Genomic DNA, 19063 nt, shown 5'->3' on the forward strand with positions numbered 1-19063 from the left:
ACAGGATCCTATTTATGAGTCTGGTGCTGTTTTCTGTATTCCACAGTTGCATTGAAAAGTGGAAAATGTTAGTACCCAAAGAATAATTGATAATTTTGAATGATAGAATTGTGTACTGTATGGAAGCTACCGACAGGTGTTAGAAATCAATCGGACAATAAAAAGCTGCAATCTTTTGGTCACAATCTGAAGGCTGATTGTCTTTACTCCTCCAGTATTTCTCAGGAGTTGTCAGTACTTAAACGGTCTAGCTAATACCAAATGTCATGGTTGTAAAGTTGCGCAAGTGTGGAACTTCATTTCCTTGATTTAAGATTGTCAGATACTAATAACTAAAAAAATGACATGCTATTGACTGAAATCACAGGGGAGGATAATAGAATTGAAACAAATGGCTAAACTGCCAGCTATATAGCTACCTCGACATCAGTGTTAATGTTGGGACTTGCCCAGATTTTTCCAGGAGGCCGCATTGCCTTCCCTTGGTTTAAAAGCGCTCAGGCTGGGAAATCTCTGCTGCTGAGTCTGTGGCAAGTTAAATATGGTGCAAACACATTTGTCAAGAGGTATCATCTCTGGGGGGGGGAAAGTAAGTGGTTAGTTTTCATATTTAATTCATTTAATTTGCTTTATTATGTTTTTTATTGAAGTACCTCATGCTGACACATATTTAAAATTATTTTAAATTTGAAAGCATTTTAAAAGCGACATTCAACATAATGAGGCCACACTGGATGCACCCACTATGTTGGCATAAATAGGGACTGGATATGAAGTATATCAGCCCTCCAGCTCAATACATGATGTACAGTGCCCAGCAGCAGAGTGCAAGATCAGTGCGCTACCATTGGGCCTTAAAAGTCTTGTACTTCCCACAGTGCAGGTGGATGCAGTGTTTAGATAGTTTAGAAGGGATAAATTAGCATCTTCCTCATTTATTCCATAGAAATAAAACTCCGCTGTCTATCCAACTCTAATTCTTTATTCCTTTATTGTTCTATCTCTTGGTTTTTTATGTAATTCCATTCTTTATATTGTTTGTGGCTATATCGTATTTGAAGGCCTACACTAAGGTTGTGATGAGTTATTTTGGTACTTGGGATTTGAAGTATTACAGGCTGGATTGTGTAATTAATTCCTCCATGCTGAAAGTACATTAACTCTTGGCTCACTAACCTTGGTTTGCCCCCCCCCCCCCTTGGAATGCATTACCTGCAAGTTGGACATTTTGGGTCCATATTCAGGGCTAAGTGTTTTACTATAATCTAAGATGGATTAACCTGTTAGTAATTGGCCAACACTTTGTGCAATATTTTAAATGATAAAACATAAGTAGTATCCTATGCATAAATACAGGAGGAGAAACATTTAATAAAACTCAATGCTAGTAAGAGAGTCTATTAACAAAAACTGGAAACCACATCCTTGAAAATAACTTCTGGATCTGGGTGTTTAGCAGCGTATGTATGAACACCAGACACTACTGTCACATGTACCTTGTAATAATATCCAGTACTGAAAGCTTTGCTATTATTATTGCTGCCGAATCCAATCTAGTGGGTATACTCATTTTATAAGCACTATTATGGGCAGATGGGGCTTGTCAGTCTGGGAAGGCAGTCCATCTAGGAGAGGGAAACTCTGATTTAACCCTTCCGCTGCCTTGTGGCCATATCCAGTCATGGAAAAGGTTCCTGGAGTAAACCTCAAGAAAATCCGGAGTCGGGGCCCCTAAGGCAGTTCGTCGTTGTCTACGACCTCGCTCTGGCAGCTCCTGCGACGGCACTGGTGCCAAACTGTAACGGCCCTGCTGTTCCTTTTAGATCGATCAGCGACGTGGAGAGGGGGGATGTGCTGCATGGGCAACAGCCTGACCTCCATATGACATCACCCAAGCTTGCATCCGACCACACATCACCTGCAAACTAGGATGCATAACCCATGGTCAGTCATGACCGAGGGGGGGCCTACTACTACTAATTATGATTTCACAAACCTGCTTTTTAATTTTGATTTCACAAATATAACACAAGCATTTAGAAATGACCAGTAAAATTCATCCTTGCATTGAAGTTATTTGAAACTGAAGCAAGCCATTAATAGACATCACCGATAATTTTATGACACCAGGTTTTAAGGAAGATGGTCTTTTTTTAACATTTATAGTTACTTATTGAATCAAGCTAATTTAAGACATGAATTAAATTATGGAGCATTAGGATTTACCGTGGCAATATTTTTACTAAGTTTATTGCATAGTATTATGAACTGTGATATGACTGTATATAAGATATTAAATTAAAAATATCCCTTAGGTATTTGTTTTGTATATCTATTTTATCTGTATTGTTCATTTGTTTTATTTATATGCTGTACACACAGTATTGCAACACTGCAACAATGATAAACTTTCTTTTTCTAAGGATTTAAATGATGTGGAAACACAGCATCTTCTGCAGTCCCTTTTGCCGGAAATGGCTGAACTGGCTCTGCGGTTGGACACTGTTTGTACACAGGTAGGTTACAAAAACTAGTACGTTTATTTCTGCAAGCTTGCGTTACAAGAGCTGGACTGGTATATATTTTTTTTAGAAATAGTAATTATCACATCTTTTGTGAGTTCAAATTAAGACCAGCAGTGCACATTAAAATGAGACACCATGCCAGTAGAATGTGAAAGAAGTCTTTAACAATCTGTGCTCTTTATATTTATTTATGTTTTTGTTATAAAGTGAGAACAATGTTCAGGAACAGCATTTTGTCATATGAATGATTTACTGTGTACAAAATGCATTGTTCCTCTAGTTTATGTTGTGAGTACCAGCATTTTCCCCCCAGCCCCACTCGCCTCTGAAAAGATAAAGGTGAGATGGCACCTTGGACAATGGCAGTGCATCTGGTTAAAATAGTTGCACGATGATGTTAAGCAGAGAGTTCCTGGAAAGACTACAAAAACACATATATATTCCCAAATTTAAACTACTTTGCTCTCGAGGGGAGCGTGCATCGTGATGGTATTCTGACGCTTTTGCTGTCCTTTACCTTGGCCAGTAGTGTTATAATTGGGAGGCTGTTGGAATAGGCATGGCAATTAATGATAAGGCAATTTGCAAAGGGTACACATTGGAATCACGCTACGCAGTGGATGTGGAAATGAATAGTTCAGATGGTGGGTGGGATGTTCAATCAAGTGGTTGCTTTGGAGGACATATTGTCATCACCCATGTCCTGGTAAGATGGCGAATATTTCATCACTTTCCTGCCTTAGGCATAATGAAAGACTTGTGCCCTGGAGATAATAAAATGACTTGTACCTTAGAGAAAATAGAAAGATTTGTGCCTTAGACATAATGGAAAGACTTATGCCTTTTAGATGGAGAGACTTTGAGAATCATTACATGACACAGGTTACTTCATATAGCTGCAGTATTTTTATGGCCGTCCAGTTTAGTTTCTGGTCAATGGTTATCCCCACAATGGTGATGGATTATCATCGAAAATTGGGATAATCCCAGAACTGTGCTGGAGATGGCCATGGCTTGACATGTTGTGGCATTAGTGTTACTTGCCATTTATTAGCCCATATATCCTGCTTGATGCATGCGAGTAAAACTGCGTTATTTTGAGAGCTGGAATGGAATTTTTAGCAAAGCTCCCCACCTCTGTCCCTGTGATGGAAAATAAGGACATTGAACCAGCTGAAAAAGGTGGGGACATGAGGAATTTATGCAACACTGCCCTGGGCTGACATGATTGGCCTCCAACAGTCATCCATCTTCCTTTGTGCTCGGTATGACTTCTGCCAGAAATTCCCACTTGCCATCTTTTCTATAATTTCTTAATATTTCATTCATCAGATTTGTGCCTTGATATCAAGGGCAGTCTCATTGGCCCTGTTTTAGCCGAACAACAATCTTAATACAATCTGGAGCCATTTGGTTTTGAAAAATCTTAATCTGAACATGAGAGAGTAGCTTATTTGTGAGCCAATGCTCACATTGTTGATGGCATTTCCCAACACTTTGTTGATCATTGAAAATAGACTTGGTAATTGATCATATAGGACTATATAAGAACTTGCCTGAACATTTGTCAAGTAAATACTATGTACTGAATTAGTTTGGTTAGAAGTAACCAATTCTAGAGTACAAGTCTTCAGCACTGAAGACTTACAGTCTCTGCTGTATCTAGTATCTTGGACATTTTTAGATATCATATGAAATGCATCTAAATATTTGAAGACCTGCTTTTGTGACGGTGGGGGCCTCCAGAGGATGCAGCAATGAAATTAACCATCAGAAACATTAATCTTGTCTGTGGCACACATTTAAAAAGAGCACTTTAACAAATTGCTGTTCATTACCGTGGCTCCCAGGGCGAGATCCATTCTTTAAATTAACATCAAACCTATTCTGTTGCCACATTGGGCTAATAAGAAATTTTAAATATCTATTTGGGTAGAAGTGAATGAATTGGAGGATTAGCTTGCTGTGGTGTGCGGTCAGTTGCATGTGGTTGTTTGATTTGAGCCTGAAGACTATTGAAGTGGTCACAATTTTATTCCAATTTCAATGTAAATTTCTCCATTTGGATTGGAGAATAATTGAATGCAACTTTTGATAGTGTGCTATCCTTAGTTCTTGACCAGAGTGGACATTAACTTTCAAAACCTGTGCTAGATAAATGCACAAGTAAACTTGATGGTAGTTGTATTGGAGAATTAATGTGCTGTCAAAATTGCTGAGCTGTTCCTTCATGAATGACTGTCTTCATTCTTTAAGACCAGAAGCTCACCTAATCCGATTTATACTCCACTTATATCAGTAATAAACTGTTTGCAGGTAACCATATGCATTTTTATCTCTGGCAGTCGTGAGTCATTTTAATCGTGAGCAGTCTTGAAGTAATTTTAGGGGAACATTGAATATGGGTCCTAATTTGGTGTATAAAGTTGCATTTGGATAACGTGATAGGAGGAAATCTTGACTTTGAAATTGCTTTGGATTAATTGCTGCTGAACATATTGGATTGATTGAGTCGTCTGCATTAATTTTTTTGTGATCGGTCAGCTCTCTGTGTTGGATAAATAGTCATATTCATTACCGAGGCATATTCATCATTTAGATCATTGCCAGCAAGGTGAGTCAAAATTAATGTACTCTTTTATTCATGAATAAATCTACTTCATAATATTTTAATAGTTGAGGTAGAGAGGGGGAGGTGGAGGAGAGCCAGGCGGGTGAGTAGGCTGTGAAAAGCGGAGAGAACCCTGGGAGTGAGAGACAGAGAGAGAGTACAGGGCCCGACTCTCTGCATCTCTCGGAAAACCCGAAGAGGGGGAGCCGGTTCAGCGGGGGAGGAGTGGGATAGGAGCGGTTAGCAGCGGGTGAATGGGGGCGGGGCATGACTTCACTCGCTGCACAGGCTGCGACGAGAAAGTGCTTCAAAAGCAAGCCGGTGAGCACCGGTGACCTCGGGAACTGCATAACAGAGCCTACGCTCGTTCGTTCTGCGCCTTTTGAAGAATGGAGTGGGGGGGGGCTGGGCCACGAACAAAGCATTGTGACGTCATCAGCTGGCCAACGGTTAGATTTGAGGAAAAAAAGTCAGATCTGTGAACAATTTTACTAAAAAAAAAGTCAGGAAATAATTAACCAAATTTTCAGATGAGGGGATTTCTGAAATCATGAGGTAAATCTCTACCAGAATATGTGAAAATGTCTCCGTTACTGCGTCTGGTTTTGGTGGAGATGTGAATGACAACCAAACAAACAAACAAACAAACTAACGAAGACAGTTTTTATAGTTATATGATAGATATTTTGTTTACCGAATTCACCCCGGATTAAGTTCAACTGAAGTCTCTAAATCCTGATTGGGATTCAACAGTGCACTTGAATATATGCAATAAATGTGCAAATATTCTCTTTTGTAGGTATCATTATATTCTTCAGAGTTACTAGTTCTGTTCGGTTTAGTTTATTCTCACGTGTATCAAGGTACAGTGAAAAGCTTTCAGAAGTGGGAGTAAAATAATCAGTTTATTAATTGTATTAATATTTTTTTTAAAGCATGACTATTCAACCTGGCATTGGCATTTTGTTTCCCCTTAATCTCAGATGGTTATTTGGTCCAGCTATTAAATTTTAAATGAAATAATTTTCATTATTAAGCATGAAATAAGAAAGAAACCATTCCCCGCTATCCATTGATGTTCCTTTAAACTGCTTTCACGTGACAGTGGTCTAGTGGACATATTTAAGTTAATGAATCGGAGCAGTGCTGCAGTAACTTTAATGTTATTTTTTCTGGAGATTGCATTCCACTAATTTCACAACTGATAAAGCACTTCATGTGATTAAGTGCAAAATCCAGAGTAACAAGGTTGTTGAAGGGGTTTCTTTGTGCCTGTGACCTACCGCAGATTTAATAGGACAGAAAATTGAATGGCCACGTGGGGATCAATAAAGATGCTGCTCGTTCTTCAGGTCTGATTGGAATCTATTGGTGATTGCCAAGGACATAATGCAGAGATTAATGATAATATCATACCAAATGCTCTTACATACTTTGATTTATGGTTCTTGGCCAAAGCAACCAATTGTTACAGTGGAACAATAATTGTTATTAGTAATTCTTTTTTGTATAAAAAAAATATATATTTTTTTTAAATAGTCTTAATAAAAATTTACAGAATGTTTGCTTGATACATTCATTCATTCATAATTAAGGCCAGTATTTGGTTCAGAGTAAATCTAATATCTTTTAAATTTAAAAGAATTATTTACGTGGGAGTGCATCTCACAAATCTACCTTCATAGCTTTTATTTTTTTTTATTGCTCTTTTATTGCTTTTAACATATTAAAATAGTGTAGGTGGCAAATTCATACGGTATTTTACTTTAACCTCTCACTACTCCATTCTGAAGTCCCCACCTGCTTCAAAAGACCACTATCATTCCAGTGCCCAAGAAAAGTAAAGTAGCGTGCCTTATTAACTACGTCCAGGGGCTGTGACATTCACCATCGTGAAGTACTTTGAGAGACTGGTGATGGCGCACATTAACTTCAGCCTCCCACCCAGCCTTGTTCCTCTGTTTGTATACTGTCACAAGATTTTACTTCATGGTCAATGTTATGATGTCGCATTTCACATCGTACTAGAAAATATTGAAATTACGTTTGAACATATTTTTATTTTTTGCCGCAGAAGCAATGAAAACTATCACTAAATACCGCCTTTATGCACCAGCGGATCCAAAGATACTTTGTAGAAATGTTACCACAAAATATGACCGCAGACCACAAGGAGATATTGGGATATATTTTATCAAAGAGAAAATTGGAAGGATCAAAAGAAAGGTGGAGGGAGGGAGAGAGATAGTTCAAGAGAAGATGCCAGATGTGGTGCTTTTGAGGGGAACAGATGGACCATTGTAGAATTGAAAAAAGGTCAAGAACAGGGAAGAGCCAAGGGATGGGTTGATGGGAATCAGGGCATTGCTAAACTAAGTGGCGAGTGTCAGCAAGTGTGAGATAATGGAATGAATAAATCAATGCAAATTAGTGCAACAATTTTTACATTGGCCCATTAGAGTGAACATGGCTAGCTAAGAGTGCCCTGAAATAGTCAGGTTTTGAAGTAATGAAGGCTTGGATGAATTTTCAATGGTGGACAAACCGACACAGGTAGATCTGGGCAATACAACAGGCAGACTTAATGATGGGATTGATGTGTTCTGCAAAGCTCTGCTCAGAGTCTGATATGACACCACAGTTGCAAATAGCATGGTTGAGTTTCAGACAGAGTTTGTGGGTAGGGAATAGAGCTTGTGAGAGGCGATTGAGCAGAATAGCTTTATTTTAATTGAATGAAATATCTGCTTTTGCTTTGCTGCGTCAGAATAGTAGTTTGACAATTTGGAAGCAATGGAGAGGTCCAGAGAGATAGAGATGGTTGTTGGCTACTCTTTTCAGTTTTCTGCATTGTAGAGGTTCATATAAAATGTTAACATACGCCTCCCTCCCCCAGGCTAGTTTTGCAGCTACAATAAACATAGAAACATAGAAAATAGTTGCAGGAGTAGGCCATTTGGCCCTTCGAGCCAGCACCACCATTCAATATGTTCATGGCTGATCATCCAAAATCAGTACCCCGTTCTGGCTTTTTCCCCATATCCCTTGATTCCCTTAGCCCTAAGAGGTAAATCGAACTCTCTCTTGAAAAATCGAACTCTTGAAGGAGAGAGGGCGAGAGAGAAAATAATATCTTCATGGTTCATCAAAATCTTAATCATATTTTTAGATAATTTACAATATAAAAAGGAATCAAAGCATCCATTCTATATTGTGGCTTTTGTACCGTTTATAACGGTTAATTTAAGGATATTCTAAAATATTGGAAATCAGTAAAATTTCAAATAAGATGATTTTTCTAATCAAGTGAGGTAAATGAAACTACTATCACCGCGCTGCTTGTAGATTGCAGCAGTGTTACTAAATTGTATGTACTATCATTTGGTAAATGTAATTTTGCTTCTGTTTGCTAAATTAATAAACTAATGACCTCTGCCTTGCCTCCTTCCGTGCCAGCCGATACCATTGCTTAAGCAGAAGATGAATCACTCCATCACAATGTCACAAGAACAAATAGCCTGCCTTCTGGCCAATGCCTTTTTTTGTACATTCCCTCGACGGAGTAACAAACTAAAACCGGAGTATTCTAATTTCCCGGAGATAAACTTCAAGAAGTAAGTACAAACAATTCCTTTGATTGCATGCAGCACAATGTACAAGTTTTCTAAAAACCCTTTTGCACAGTGTGTCATGGTTTTATGATATTATTACTACTTGGGTTTTCTATCATAATTTTACAGGGATGGCAAACTGCTTCAATCATACTTCAAGATGTCCTGTTGTTTTTACACATTTACACATCACTGTGCCCATCACTTGCCCATCAGGCTCTTGTTTGTAAACCATATCGTAGTTTCTTGAGGGAAGGAAGGGAAAGGTGATGGTCATGTGATTGGGTAAAGAATAGAAGTGGTGAAGTTCTGGAAAATGATTTTTAGCTCATTGTCCTAACTTCAGCAGCATGTTGTGCAGAGAGCCTGTGGAAGGAGACAGGAAGGGATACGATGTGCAGAGAGAAAGAGAGAGTGTGCAAAGAATGAGTAAAATAAATAACATATTTTAAAATAAAAAGAAACAAGCATTTATACAACAAGGTAAAAGGGAATACAAGCATCTAAACTATATTGCACAATTTAGAACACGTTTGATTTGAGTACTTCTCTGGGGAGTTTGCGTTTGTCAGTGCATTGAAATATAATGGGATATAGTGTAATTTAACTTGTTTGTCTGGATATTGAATCATTTAATGATAAAGATGGAACAGTCTAGATACAGCGGAATCTTGTGAATTGTTACTTATGCAACTCAGGTGTACGATTGACATCAGGCCCCATGATGTAGTACCTAGAAGAATTAGTAGGCAGATTATATTTCTATAAGGCTTGAATGTGTGAGAAGGTAATTGGAGGGGCTATCATGCTTGGAGAAAATAAAATCACAGGGGAAAATACATTTTTGTTTCCCAGCACCATTTGTGTATGTAATAGCCATAAGAATACTTGAAAATATCTTTAATTGAACATTGTATAGTGTATGTGCATATAGATTTATAGTCATACAGCATGGAAATAGACTCTTCAACATGCCCATGTCCGCCATGATGCCCCGACTTGTCCACCTGCCTGTGCTTGGCCCATACCCCTCTAAACTAAAATTCTATAGTTTAGAAATGTCTTTCTAAGGGCACATCTTTATCTGCACTATTGAAGTTTCATCAAAAATCCTGTTAACATTACTTCACAAATTGTGTCTATAACACCTAATTGTTTCTAGATCATCCATGTACTTGCATATGTTGATGCTGGGATATTTGTCGTGGTACTAAACAGCACACATTTAGTTGTCACCTTGGCAGAGAGTGGTCCACAAATGACCTGGAGCACTCAACCATAAAGTCAGAGAGCACAGGTACAGGTCCTTCAGCCAGAGAATATGTGCTAACATCAAACACCCATTTACACCAATCCTACATTAATCCCATTTTACTTACTCCACATTCCCATCAATGCCATTCCCAACGCCAAAGTTCTATTGCATACTAGAGCAGAAATACAGTGACCAATTAACCCAGTCTTTGGAATGTGGGAGGAAAAAGGAAAACCTGCATAGTCACGGAAAAAATGTGTTAAACTCCACAACACCAGCACTGGATGTCAGGATTGAATACTGCTCACTGGAGCTGGGAGGTTTCAGCTCTACCTGCTTGTAGAATGGTTTCAGACATCTCCTGAGAGATCTGCTCCTGTAGAACTGTTGGTTTGTAACCCTAGAGTTTGATGCTCCTGCAGGCAAGTCTTTAAGATTTTATTTTCTCTTGCATGGACCCCTAGTCCTCCCTGCATTTCCCTTCATTGTGTTTATCTCATTCAGACCTTCACCTGCAGAGTGAGCCTGCTCATGCTTCCCCCAATTTTGATCTTGAATACCTGACCCACAGCTTTGGAGATGAGGTTAAATCTTTGTGTGTGCTTTATTGTGTAATGTTGTATTGCGCACCAATTTAAGGCCCTTTTCCTGGTATGGAATAATTGTATTGATCTATGTTTTGAAACCAATTGGCATAGATATGATGCTCATAAAGAAAACGCATCTGGTCACAGCTGAGTGCATGGAAGACAGATAAACACAGCATGTCTTTAAAAGAAAATTCAATAACCAAGAATCGTATCAAATAGACACAATGTGAGTCTACATGCAGGCTTCCCCACAGGGAGCCATTGGGTGGGTAAACACAAGATTTATCTTCTGATTCACATAGTCTTCAGGCCTTAAAGAGACCTGCAAGATTAAACAGTGCAGCTCTGATGCTGGTGTCTTCAGGCGACCTCAACTAAATACTTCTAAGGAGTATGCAATGGTTATTTATATTCTGAACAAAATGATGCAGATTTGATCTCTTGAATACAATGGTATCAATTTGTTCTTACAATAAAATTCCATTAATCCACACAGTTGGCTCATTTGAAAATAACACACTTTAACCATGTTGATTTGCAACTAGTTTCTGGAAAGGAAAGCAAGTAGTGACATGATCCCTGATTAATATGTTCTATACTGCATGCTCTAACTTTGATATATTTTAGTGCTATGTATGAAAATAATCCCCAAGATAGTCTAGAACCAAAAAAGAGAAAATAGACTTGTTGGCACCTTTTCTTGGGAGGGGGCAGTTGCATTTATGCCCCATGCACATACTCCTCTGTCACAAAGTATGTCAGACTACAGTCTGAAGAAGGGTCTCGACCGGAAACATCACCTATCCATGTTCTCCAGAGATGCTACCTGACCTGCTGAGCTACTCCAGCACTCTGTGTCCTTGTGTGCATCTTAGTAAGGTTAACAGTAAGTGGAACATTTCTGGTGATGATATGTGCAGAACAGGCGGATCCAAAACGTTGTTGCTGCTATTTCACAGTGCGGTGTGCCTGTTAATGTCCTCCCTGGAACTTGTGTCACTGAATGTCCACGGAGCAGGAGCTAACAACGACCACTGGCACTATTTAAATGCTTCAGTATATCAGAAATGTTAATTGCAATATTAATGGCGGAAAGTATGAAAGTTTTTTGTTTAGATGGGTATGTTGCAGAACCAACAAGGGAACAGGCTATTTTGGACCTGGCATTGTGCAGTGAAATAATTAATTGGTGTTCTGATAATTAAGGAATCTGTAGGGAACTGTGAGTATGATGTGATAGAATTTTAAATAAAAATGAGAAATCATTTAGATCAATCTGAAATCGGAATCATAAATCTTACTAACACAAATAACGAAGGCATGTGATGCGTGTTGGCTGTGGAATTGGGAAACGTTGTCTAAAGATAAGACAACGAGCTATTACTAACATTTTTAAGTTTCAACGGTTTGTTTATTGTCACGTGTACCAATTTGGAGGTCTTGACAAGATTCCACCTGAAGTTATTAAATATGTCTTAAGATGTGACAGTAAATGAGGAAATGATAGTTTTTTTTAGCTCCAGTGCTGAGGACTAGAAATCGCTGTGTGACATTAAGGATCGGCCTTTCAGGACTGAGATGAGAATGGCTATAGTAATGTTGAGATGTTCATCCCTAAATGTTCATCCCAAAATGGCTCTGGTAACTCGCTGTGGAGCGTTCTCAATGAAAGTATCATTGATTTTTAGATATTAGGGGAATTGAGGGAAGTGGTACTAAGACAAGAAAATCAGTCATGATCTTATGGATCTGCTTCAAACTGCTCCAGCTTCTGTTTTCATCTGTTTTCATCTCGGGAATGGAATCTTGGGAACATCTCACAGTTACGATAGGCAAGTAGATGGAGTGTGCCTGAGGGCTTGCAAGTTTTGTAGCTTCTCCTGGTGGAAGAGGTCATTGCTCGGCTTGATGTAGGCTAACTTTAAGTGATGCATCTATAATAGGCCATTTAAAAATATAACCAACACACATCACTACTTTGGCATGCAATATTGGTTACATTCCTAATAAATTAAAACTAGTGATAAAATCAGTATGTAAATGAAAAATAGCTCAAGGTATATTTTTTTTTTCGATGCATGTTTTGCCATTTACAATAAGCAGCTTTATTTGTGGCATTGAAGAAGAGGTAAAAAACATTCTGTTATGAATGAGAAGCAAATAAGCATGAGTATTCCATTCATAAGACACTTCCGTTCATGTTTGCCTGAAGGAAAGGTAATTAAACATGTTGTATCAAGAATAATTTTCAATTTTGTATTACGAAATGATTATAAAAGACGTATTACCAAGAACAACATTAATTATGGCGGTAATGAGCATCATCTGGTGATTCTTAAGAGTAAATTAACCAATTCAATTAATCTAACATAGTTATAAAGTAACAGAGTAATGTCTTATTATAATTTTTGTTGAAGGCCCATAAAGTGTTCAAATATAGCCGTCTTAGCTTCCTGGCTTTTATTAGGCAGCTGCTCCCTGTGTGTTTATGGATAAATATACTCCAGCCAGAGAACAAATCTTTCCGTAAGGGTGCAATTATAATGCAGCTACCAGCAGGCCTGACAAGTCTGTTTTTGCAAGGCATTTTATAATTTCTGGCCCAAGAAAGTGCTTATGCATGTGTCGTTATACACAAATTCAGACCTCCCATTCTAGAGGTTAGCATTTTAACTAGAGGCATGCAACATGCTAGCACCTATGCAGGCCTCAAATGGAAGAAAATTAAGGATACATGTTTTTTCTTGGGGTACAGATGACATGACTTGTAGAAATGTAACTTTATGCAAGTACTCCAATACATTTTTAAAACATTTTTCAAGATAGCAATAGTAAACATATCTTATTCATTAATGATAAGATACAATCTATAATTCCATTCGTTAATTTGGGGTGTGTTAGAGTGAATTTTCAATGCAATAAAGGAATCAGAGCAAATATATGCCGAGTGATATGATGTGGGTAGCAATGCAAAATGGATGTTTCTGACTTGGAGAAATCAGATTATAGACACTTCTCAGGAATGGAATCGTTCCATAACCTAGGACTGACTTATCTGGTTTTGAATAAAACAATCGGTGTGTATTAATGTCTTAAAGTATGCTTTTGTTTTGTTGGAAATTATTCAGGGGTTTGGAAAAAGACATCAAGTTGCAGAATCTAAAATTAAGTTTTTTTTAAAATTCAACAAAAAGTGCTGGAATGTATTGACTGATGAACTATACATCCAGCCAATAAGTGGGATATTGTATTAATTAACTGATCAAATACAAATATAATTGAGGATTTGTTTTCTTTTGTCATTGTTATTTTTGAATGAACTGATCGTCCATATTGTCTGAATGATGATTCTTTAAGGATTTACTAATCTAAAATAAACAGTCACCACCATAACTACAGATTAAAAACAGCTTTTGAATCACATTCCCGTTATTACTGAATAATATATAATTAATCTTTGATGGTCCATGAACCCTAGTACATTTCTATCATACACACGCACATACACACCCTACTATTTTTACTAAACAAAAATGATACCGTAATAACTAAAAGATTTGAATGCTAATTCTGAATATTGTTACACAGTCTTGTACTGTTTTTATTGTTTCTTCTGCTCAGTTTGTGCTTTTCATACTAATGACTAACAATGTTGTATTTGATGTCATTGTCCTGTCTGCATCAGACTCTGATTATCCAAGTAAAGGAATATATTTGATTAGCATTGATGCAGTGGCTCCACACTGACAGTGAAAAGGTCAGAGACGAGATGGGGTGGCCTTCATGGTGTTCTTCGGCAGCTAATTGGATTAGATGTATAGTACTCTGATGTAAAGCAGTGCCAAAAAGACATTAGTGACTCCAAAAATAACTACATTTCTTAAAAGAAATCTTCAAAATTGAATGTATTGGAACAAGCATTCTTGATATATGGTACCTGTAATTATTTGAGTGCTTTCACATTTAAACAGTTATCCCGATTACTTATCAGGCTAATTTTTGTTTGTGTTAAATATTCAAGCTAGTTTCTACTGTCTTTGCTCCTATAAGTGCCAATGATCTCGAAGACTTGTATAGTCAAGTCAAGTCAAGTTTATTCGTCACATACACATACGAGATGTGCAGTGAAATGAAAAGTGGCTATGCTCGCGGACTTAGACGGGTCTCGGCCCAAAACGTCACCTATTCCTACTATCCAAAGATGCTGCCCGTCCCGCTGAGTTACTCCAGCATTTTGTGTCTATCTTGAATGATTAACAGCTCTATATCCTCAAATCTGCAGTGGATAAAAAAACATGCCTGGGGAAGCAGTGAGAAATGGAACACTGTTGTTCAGCAAAGTAACCTGGAGTTTTGCACTGTATCAAATTTGGGAACCCTCCACACAGTGCTATATTTGCTGCCCATGACATCTGTGTAAATTGATTTTGTAAATCTACTGGTGCTGCGATATGTGACTTGTAAGCCCAGCCCTAAATTAATCATCACAATGATTTTATTTTAGGCTTATCTAGAAGCGTGACTCTTCACAAAAAATAGTTACAACTAAAAATGTCCATAGGGGGAATCGGTGATCACACACAACCCACATTTATAATAGAAAGGTATAATACAGCAGATGATGGAAATCTGAAATGAGAAAATAGTAAATGTTGGTAATCATAAGACAGGAAGCATCTGGGGTAAAAGCAGGACTGTTGTTACCCAGGAGACAAGATACTGCATATCATTAACCAGTCACTTTGTGATTCTTAAGAATAATAATGGTGTTAGTTCGTTAATTTTATTGCCATTAGGGAAATTTTGTAAAACTAATCAAAATGTTGATATGGACCGTCAATAAGATAAAGCCTGGTCTCCCCACCGTTTAATGAACCAACTCCATCTGACTTATAGACACAAAATGCTGGAGTAACTCAGCGGGACAGGCAGCATCTCTGGAGAGAAGGAATGGGTGATGTTTCAGGTTGAGACCCTTCTTCACTTGGGGCTTCCATCTGATTTATATTAAGACCACTGTAGTAAACACCGCTATTCAAAATTCCAAGGGACCTTTGGCCTGTGGTTGTACTGTCCTGTTTGAAATTTGAAGGCATTCCATAACCAGTCGATAGACACAAAATGCTGGGGTAACTTAGTGGGACGGGCAACATCTCTGGAGAGAAGGAATGGGTGATGTTTCGGGTCGAAGAAGGATTTCGACCCGAAATATCACCCATTCCTTCTCTCCAGAGATACTGCAGCATTTTGTGTTTATCTTCGGTTTAAACCAGCACCTGCAATTCCTTCGTACCCATAACCAGTCGTACCAGTTTTGTCGCATAGTGTATAGATGTTTCCATAAATTGTGGCATTTCAGCATGCATGGATCACCACCATTATATGCATGCTAAACCTGACAGATTCCCTTCCATGACTTTTGTTTTTGGATTTTAGAATAATCCTGCTATATATTCCTTTTATTTTCTGGTGACAACATCAACACTGTCAGAATTATTACATTAATTTCAGTTTGGTGTGGCTATCTGTTTGCTGCCTTTGGATCATCAATCTAGTACTATGACCAACTTTGAATGACTAGGAGATTCAATCTTTGCTAAAGTCCCGATCCCACAATTTAGGAAAGCTTGAGGTATTGTCAAGGATGCCTGCCACCCTGTCCATCCTCCTTTCTCTCTTCTACCTTCTGAGAGAAGATACAGAAGGTTGAAAGCTTGAATGTCCAGACTTTAAGAACAGCTTCTTCCCCACTGCTGTCCATGATCCTGAACTCATCACCACTTTCATATCCCCTTCCTGGAGATGCTGCCATAAGGGCCTGTCCCACGATGCTTGTTCACCCAAGAGCTCTCCCGAGTTTAAAAAAAAAATCAAACTCGTGGTACTTCATCACGAGTATCTACTCCTGGAATTTTTCACACTGTTGAAAAAACTTCACGAGTTTCCGCGTTTCTCGAATACCTGCCGTTAGCATTACGAGCCGGTACGAGGCATCCACGAGCTCCGACTTACCCGCTACGTACATTCTACGTACTTACCACGAGTTCGGGAGAGCTCTTGGGTAAACTTGCATCGTGGGACAGGCCCTATAGTCTCTCTTTATTCTACCACATTTGGTTATTCTGTTACTACACTTTTTTTGCGCGCCATAATCTTGCACCTTTCTGCTGTTTTGCACTCACTGTATTTAGTGTTGTATTTATCATTACTGTATATATATATTGTATTTACTCTGTGAACTTAATGCAAACAATACATGTTATTGCACCTTGTTGGATATGACAATAAACTAATCTGAATCTGAACATTTTTACTTTGGGAACACAGACAGTGAATGCATTCTCATCATGGGAAAACCCAATATGGAGTCAATACAATAGCCCCCAAACTAATTTCACAGAGTGTCAGATCCCAAAGACACTAAAGTATGCAAGCACTTCCCCAAGGAGTTTTCAAAATGCATTTTGGAAAGATATTAACTTCTGTTTGACACATTTCTCTAATTAAATTGTTTTACATTGGAAGACAAATCACAGTATAATTGCACCCCAAATGGTTTCTACTTTGAAGAAAAATGGATGTGTGCAACAGGCCGTGTGCCCTAAGTGGGATTTCAATTGTTATACATTGACGCATAAAAATATGAAAAAAATTACCAGGTACAAAACCTAATCATGAATTTTAGGTTAATTTTAAAAGGTAAAAGTTCCCTTGAACAATTACATTTGAGCAACACATAGTAAACGGAACAATTAGCAGCATTAAAATATTCCCGATAGATATTCTTGCAATAAAGAATGAAAATATGAAAACCAATCTTGAGAATTGCTACTTGAAAATAGCTTGCTTATATAGCAGTATAATTAATTGAAAGAGCATTGGAGTATACAGGTCTTGAGGAAAGCATGGATACGTTAAATATATGAGTAAGCAAATTGGAAATAACGTAATCATTTTAGCACATCGTGAATTTATTATAAGTAACACCAGAAATGAGGTGTAATATTCTGTTACCAGTTTTAAATAATGCTGTCACTACCAACTGCAAGTAATTGGAGTAGGGATTACTCTGGAAGTTTCATTGTCCTGAAGGCCATCTTCTATCAGAGGAAATGGCTTGTCCATAAGGCATGCAGCAATTCACTCACCTGATGAAAAACATCATGTCACTTTAGTTTGGCAATGAAATCTGTCGTATATTGGAATCAGCTTTTGGAAATTATATCTCTAGCCTGAAGGGCTTTTACTGCATCAGCCTAGATTTAGCAATTTAATTCCCAGCCTTGTTATTTGAAAGGTCCTGAGAGTGATATTTATATCTCGGAACAATGACATGATGCAGAAAGCAACCAAATAACCTGTGCCGCTGCACGATGGAGGAAATGCTTGCCATATACAAGATTAGCATTTACTTGGGATCAGACACAGAAGACATTCAAGGTTTTCAGATGGAGTATTTGGTTATTTTGCATGAGGGAGGAGGCATTAATACAAAATTTAATAAGCATGAAAGTGCACAATTCATTCAGAATGTTCATGTTTTAAAAACTTTTCAACATATGATGAGAATTAACGTGTAGTTCTTTGTTACAGTTCAAATACTTACGTTTCATTACAATATTGAAGGTTATTGCAGCAAAAGTCATTTATAGAGCCAGCTTCGTGTTTGTCATGAGCATTGAGCCATCTAGGCAAATTTTAATCTTTTTGGGTTTTTTCTTTTTCTTTTCTGTAAGCTATTCATTTTCTTAAATATTGCCTTAATTATCTTCTCAGATTGTTTGAAGGATCTTCACACAAGAAAGCTGAAAAGCTCAAAACACTATTTTGTTATTTCAGAAAAGTCACAGAGAAAAGTAAGTTCAAGTTGCTAAGATTAAGCAATAATATTATTCATTAATGTTTTTGCAAATAAAATAAAGTTGAAAGATAGAGACATTAATTCACAATCACAGGTGAAATCCTATAAAGATGGCAATAGGATTTAAATATATAGAAATTGAAGGCCATACAGTAATGAAATGTTTCATTTTCTTGAGTCTGCATGTCTGAAATTCTCAACTTAGCCTTTATATAAAGGTTGCGAGGAGAAATCAATGTCTTTGTCCTGACCATGAATCCAGAAACAGCCCCAGTTCCTCTTGCATCATGCTTCTGACCACTTGTTTTGAGAGTGACATTGGGTTATAAAAGCAAACACAAGGAACATAATGTTAGATTTTCGATTAAGAAAGCATCCTTTCAAAATCTTGTTAGTTTTTAAAATAACTAAGATTGACTATAAAACTACAATTTATAAATGGAATTTTGAATGTTGGGTTGAGTATTCAATCCTTCAATCAGCTAGGTCTCAAATCTCTTCCCGAAGGCAGGCTACCTACATCCGTGGTTAAGTGCATGTTTAAGGCGCTTTCTGCATAATAAGTCTTTTGATACATCTGAGGGAAAAAGGCCAATGCAAAAAAAGTATT

At 37.7% G+C, this 19063-nt stretch overlaps 1 protein-coding gene across 4 annotated transcripts in view; it reads left to right on the plus strand.

Moving 5' to 3' along the window:
- The window catches only part of parg (poly(ADP-ribose) glycohydrolase), a 94408-nt gene that overhangs the window by 35175 nt on the left and 40170 nt on the right, over nucleotides 1-19063 (plus strand). For all 4 annotated transcript variants that reach the window (XM_033012893.1, XM_033012894.1, XM_033012892.1 and 1 more), the window contains 3 exons: nucleotides 2424-2516; nucleotides 8593-8750; nucleotides 18369-18448. In XM_033012893.1, coding sequence (XP_032868784.1) covers nucleotides 2424-2516; nucleotides 8593-8750; nucleotides 18369-18448 — 331 coding nt within the window. The remainder of the gene's footprint in view (nucleotides 1-2423; nucleotides 2517-8592; nucleotides 8751-18368; nucleotides 18449-19063) is intronic.

The sequence above is a fragment of the Amblyraja radiata genome, chromosome 37 (genome assembly GCF_010909765.2).
Source record: "Amblyraja radiata isolate CabotCenter1 chromosome 37, sAmbRad1.1.pri, whole genome shotgun sequence".
NCBI lineage: Eukaryota > Metazoa > Chordata > Chondrichthyes > Rajiformes > Rajidae > Amblyraja > Amblyraja radiata.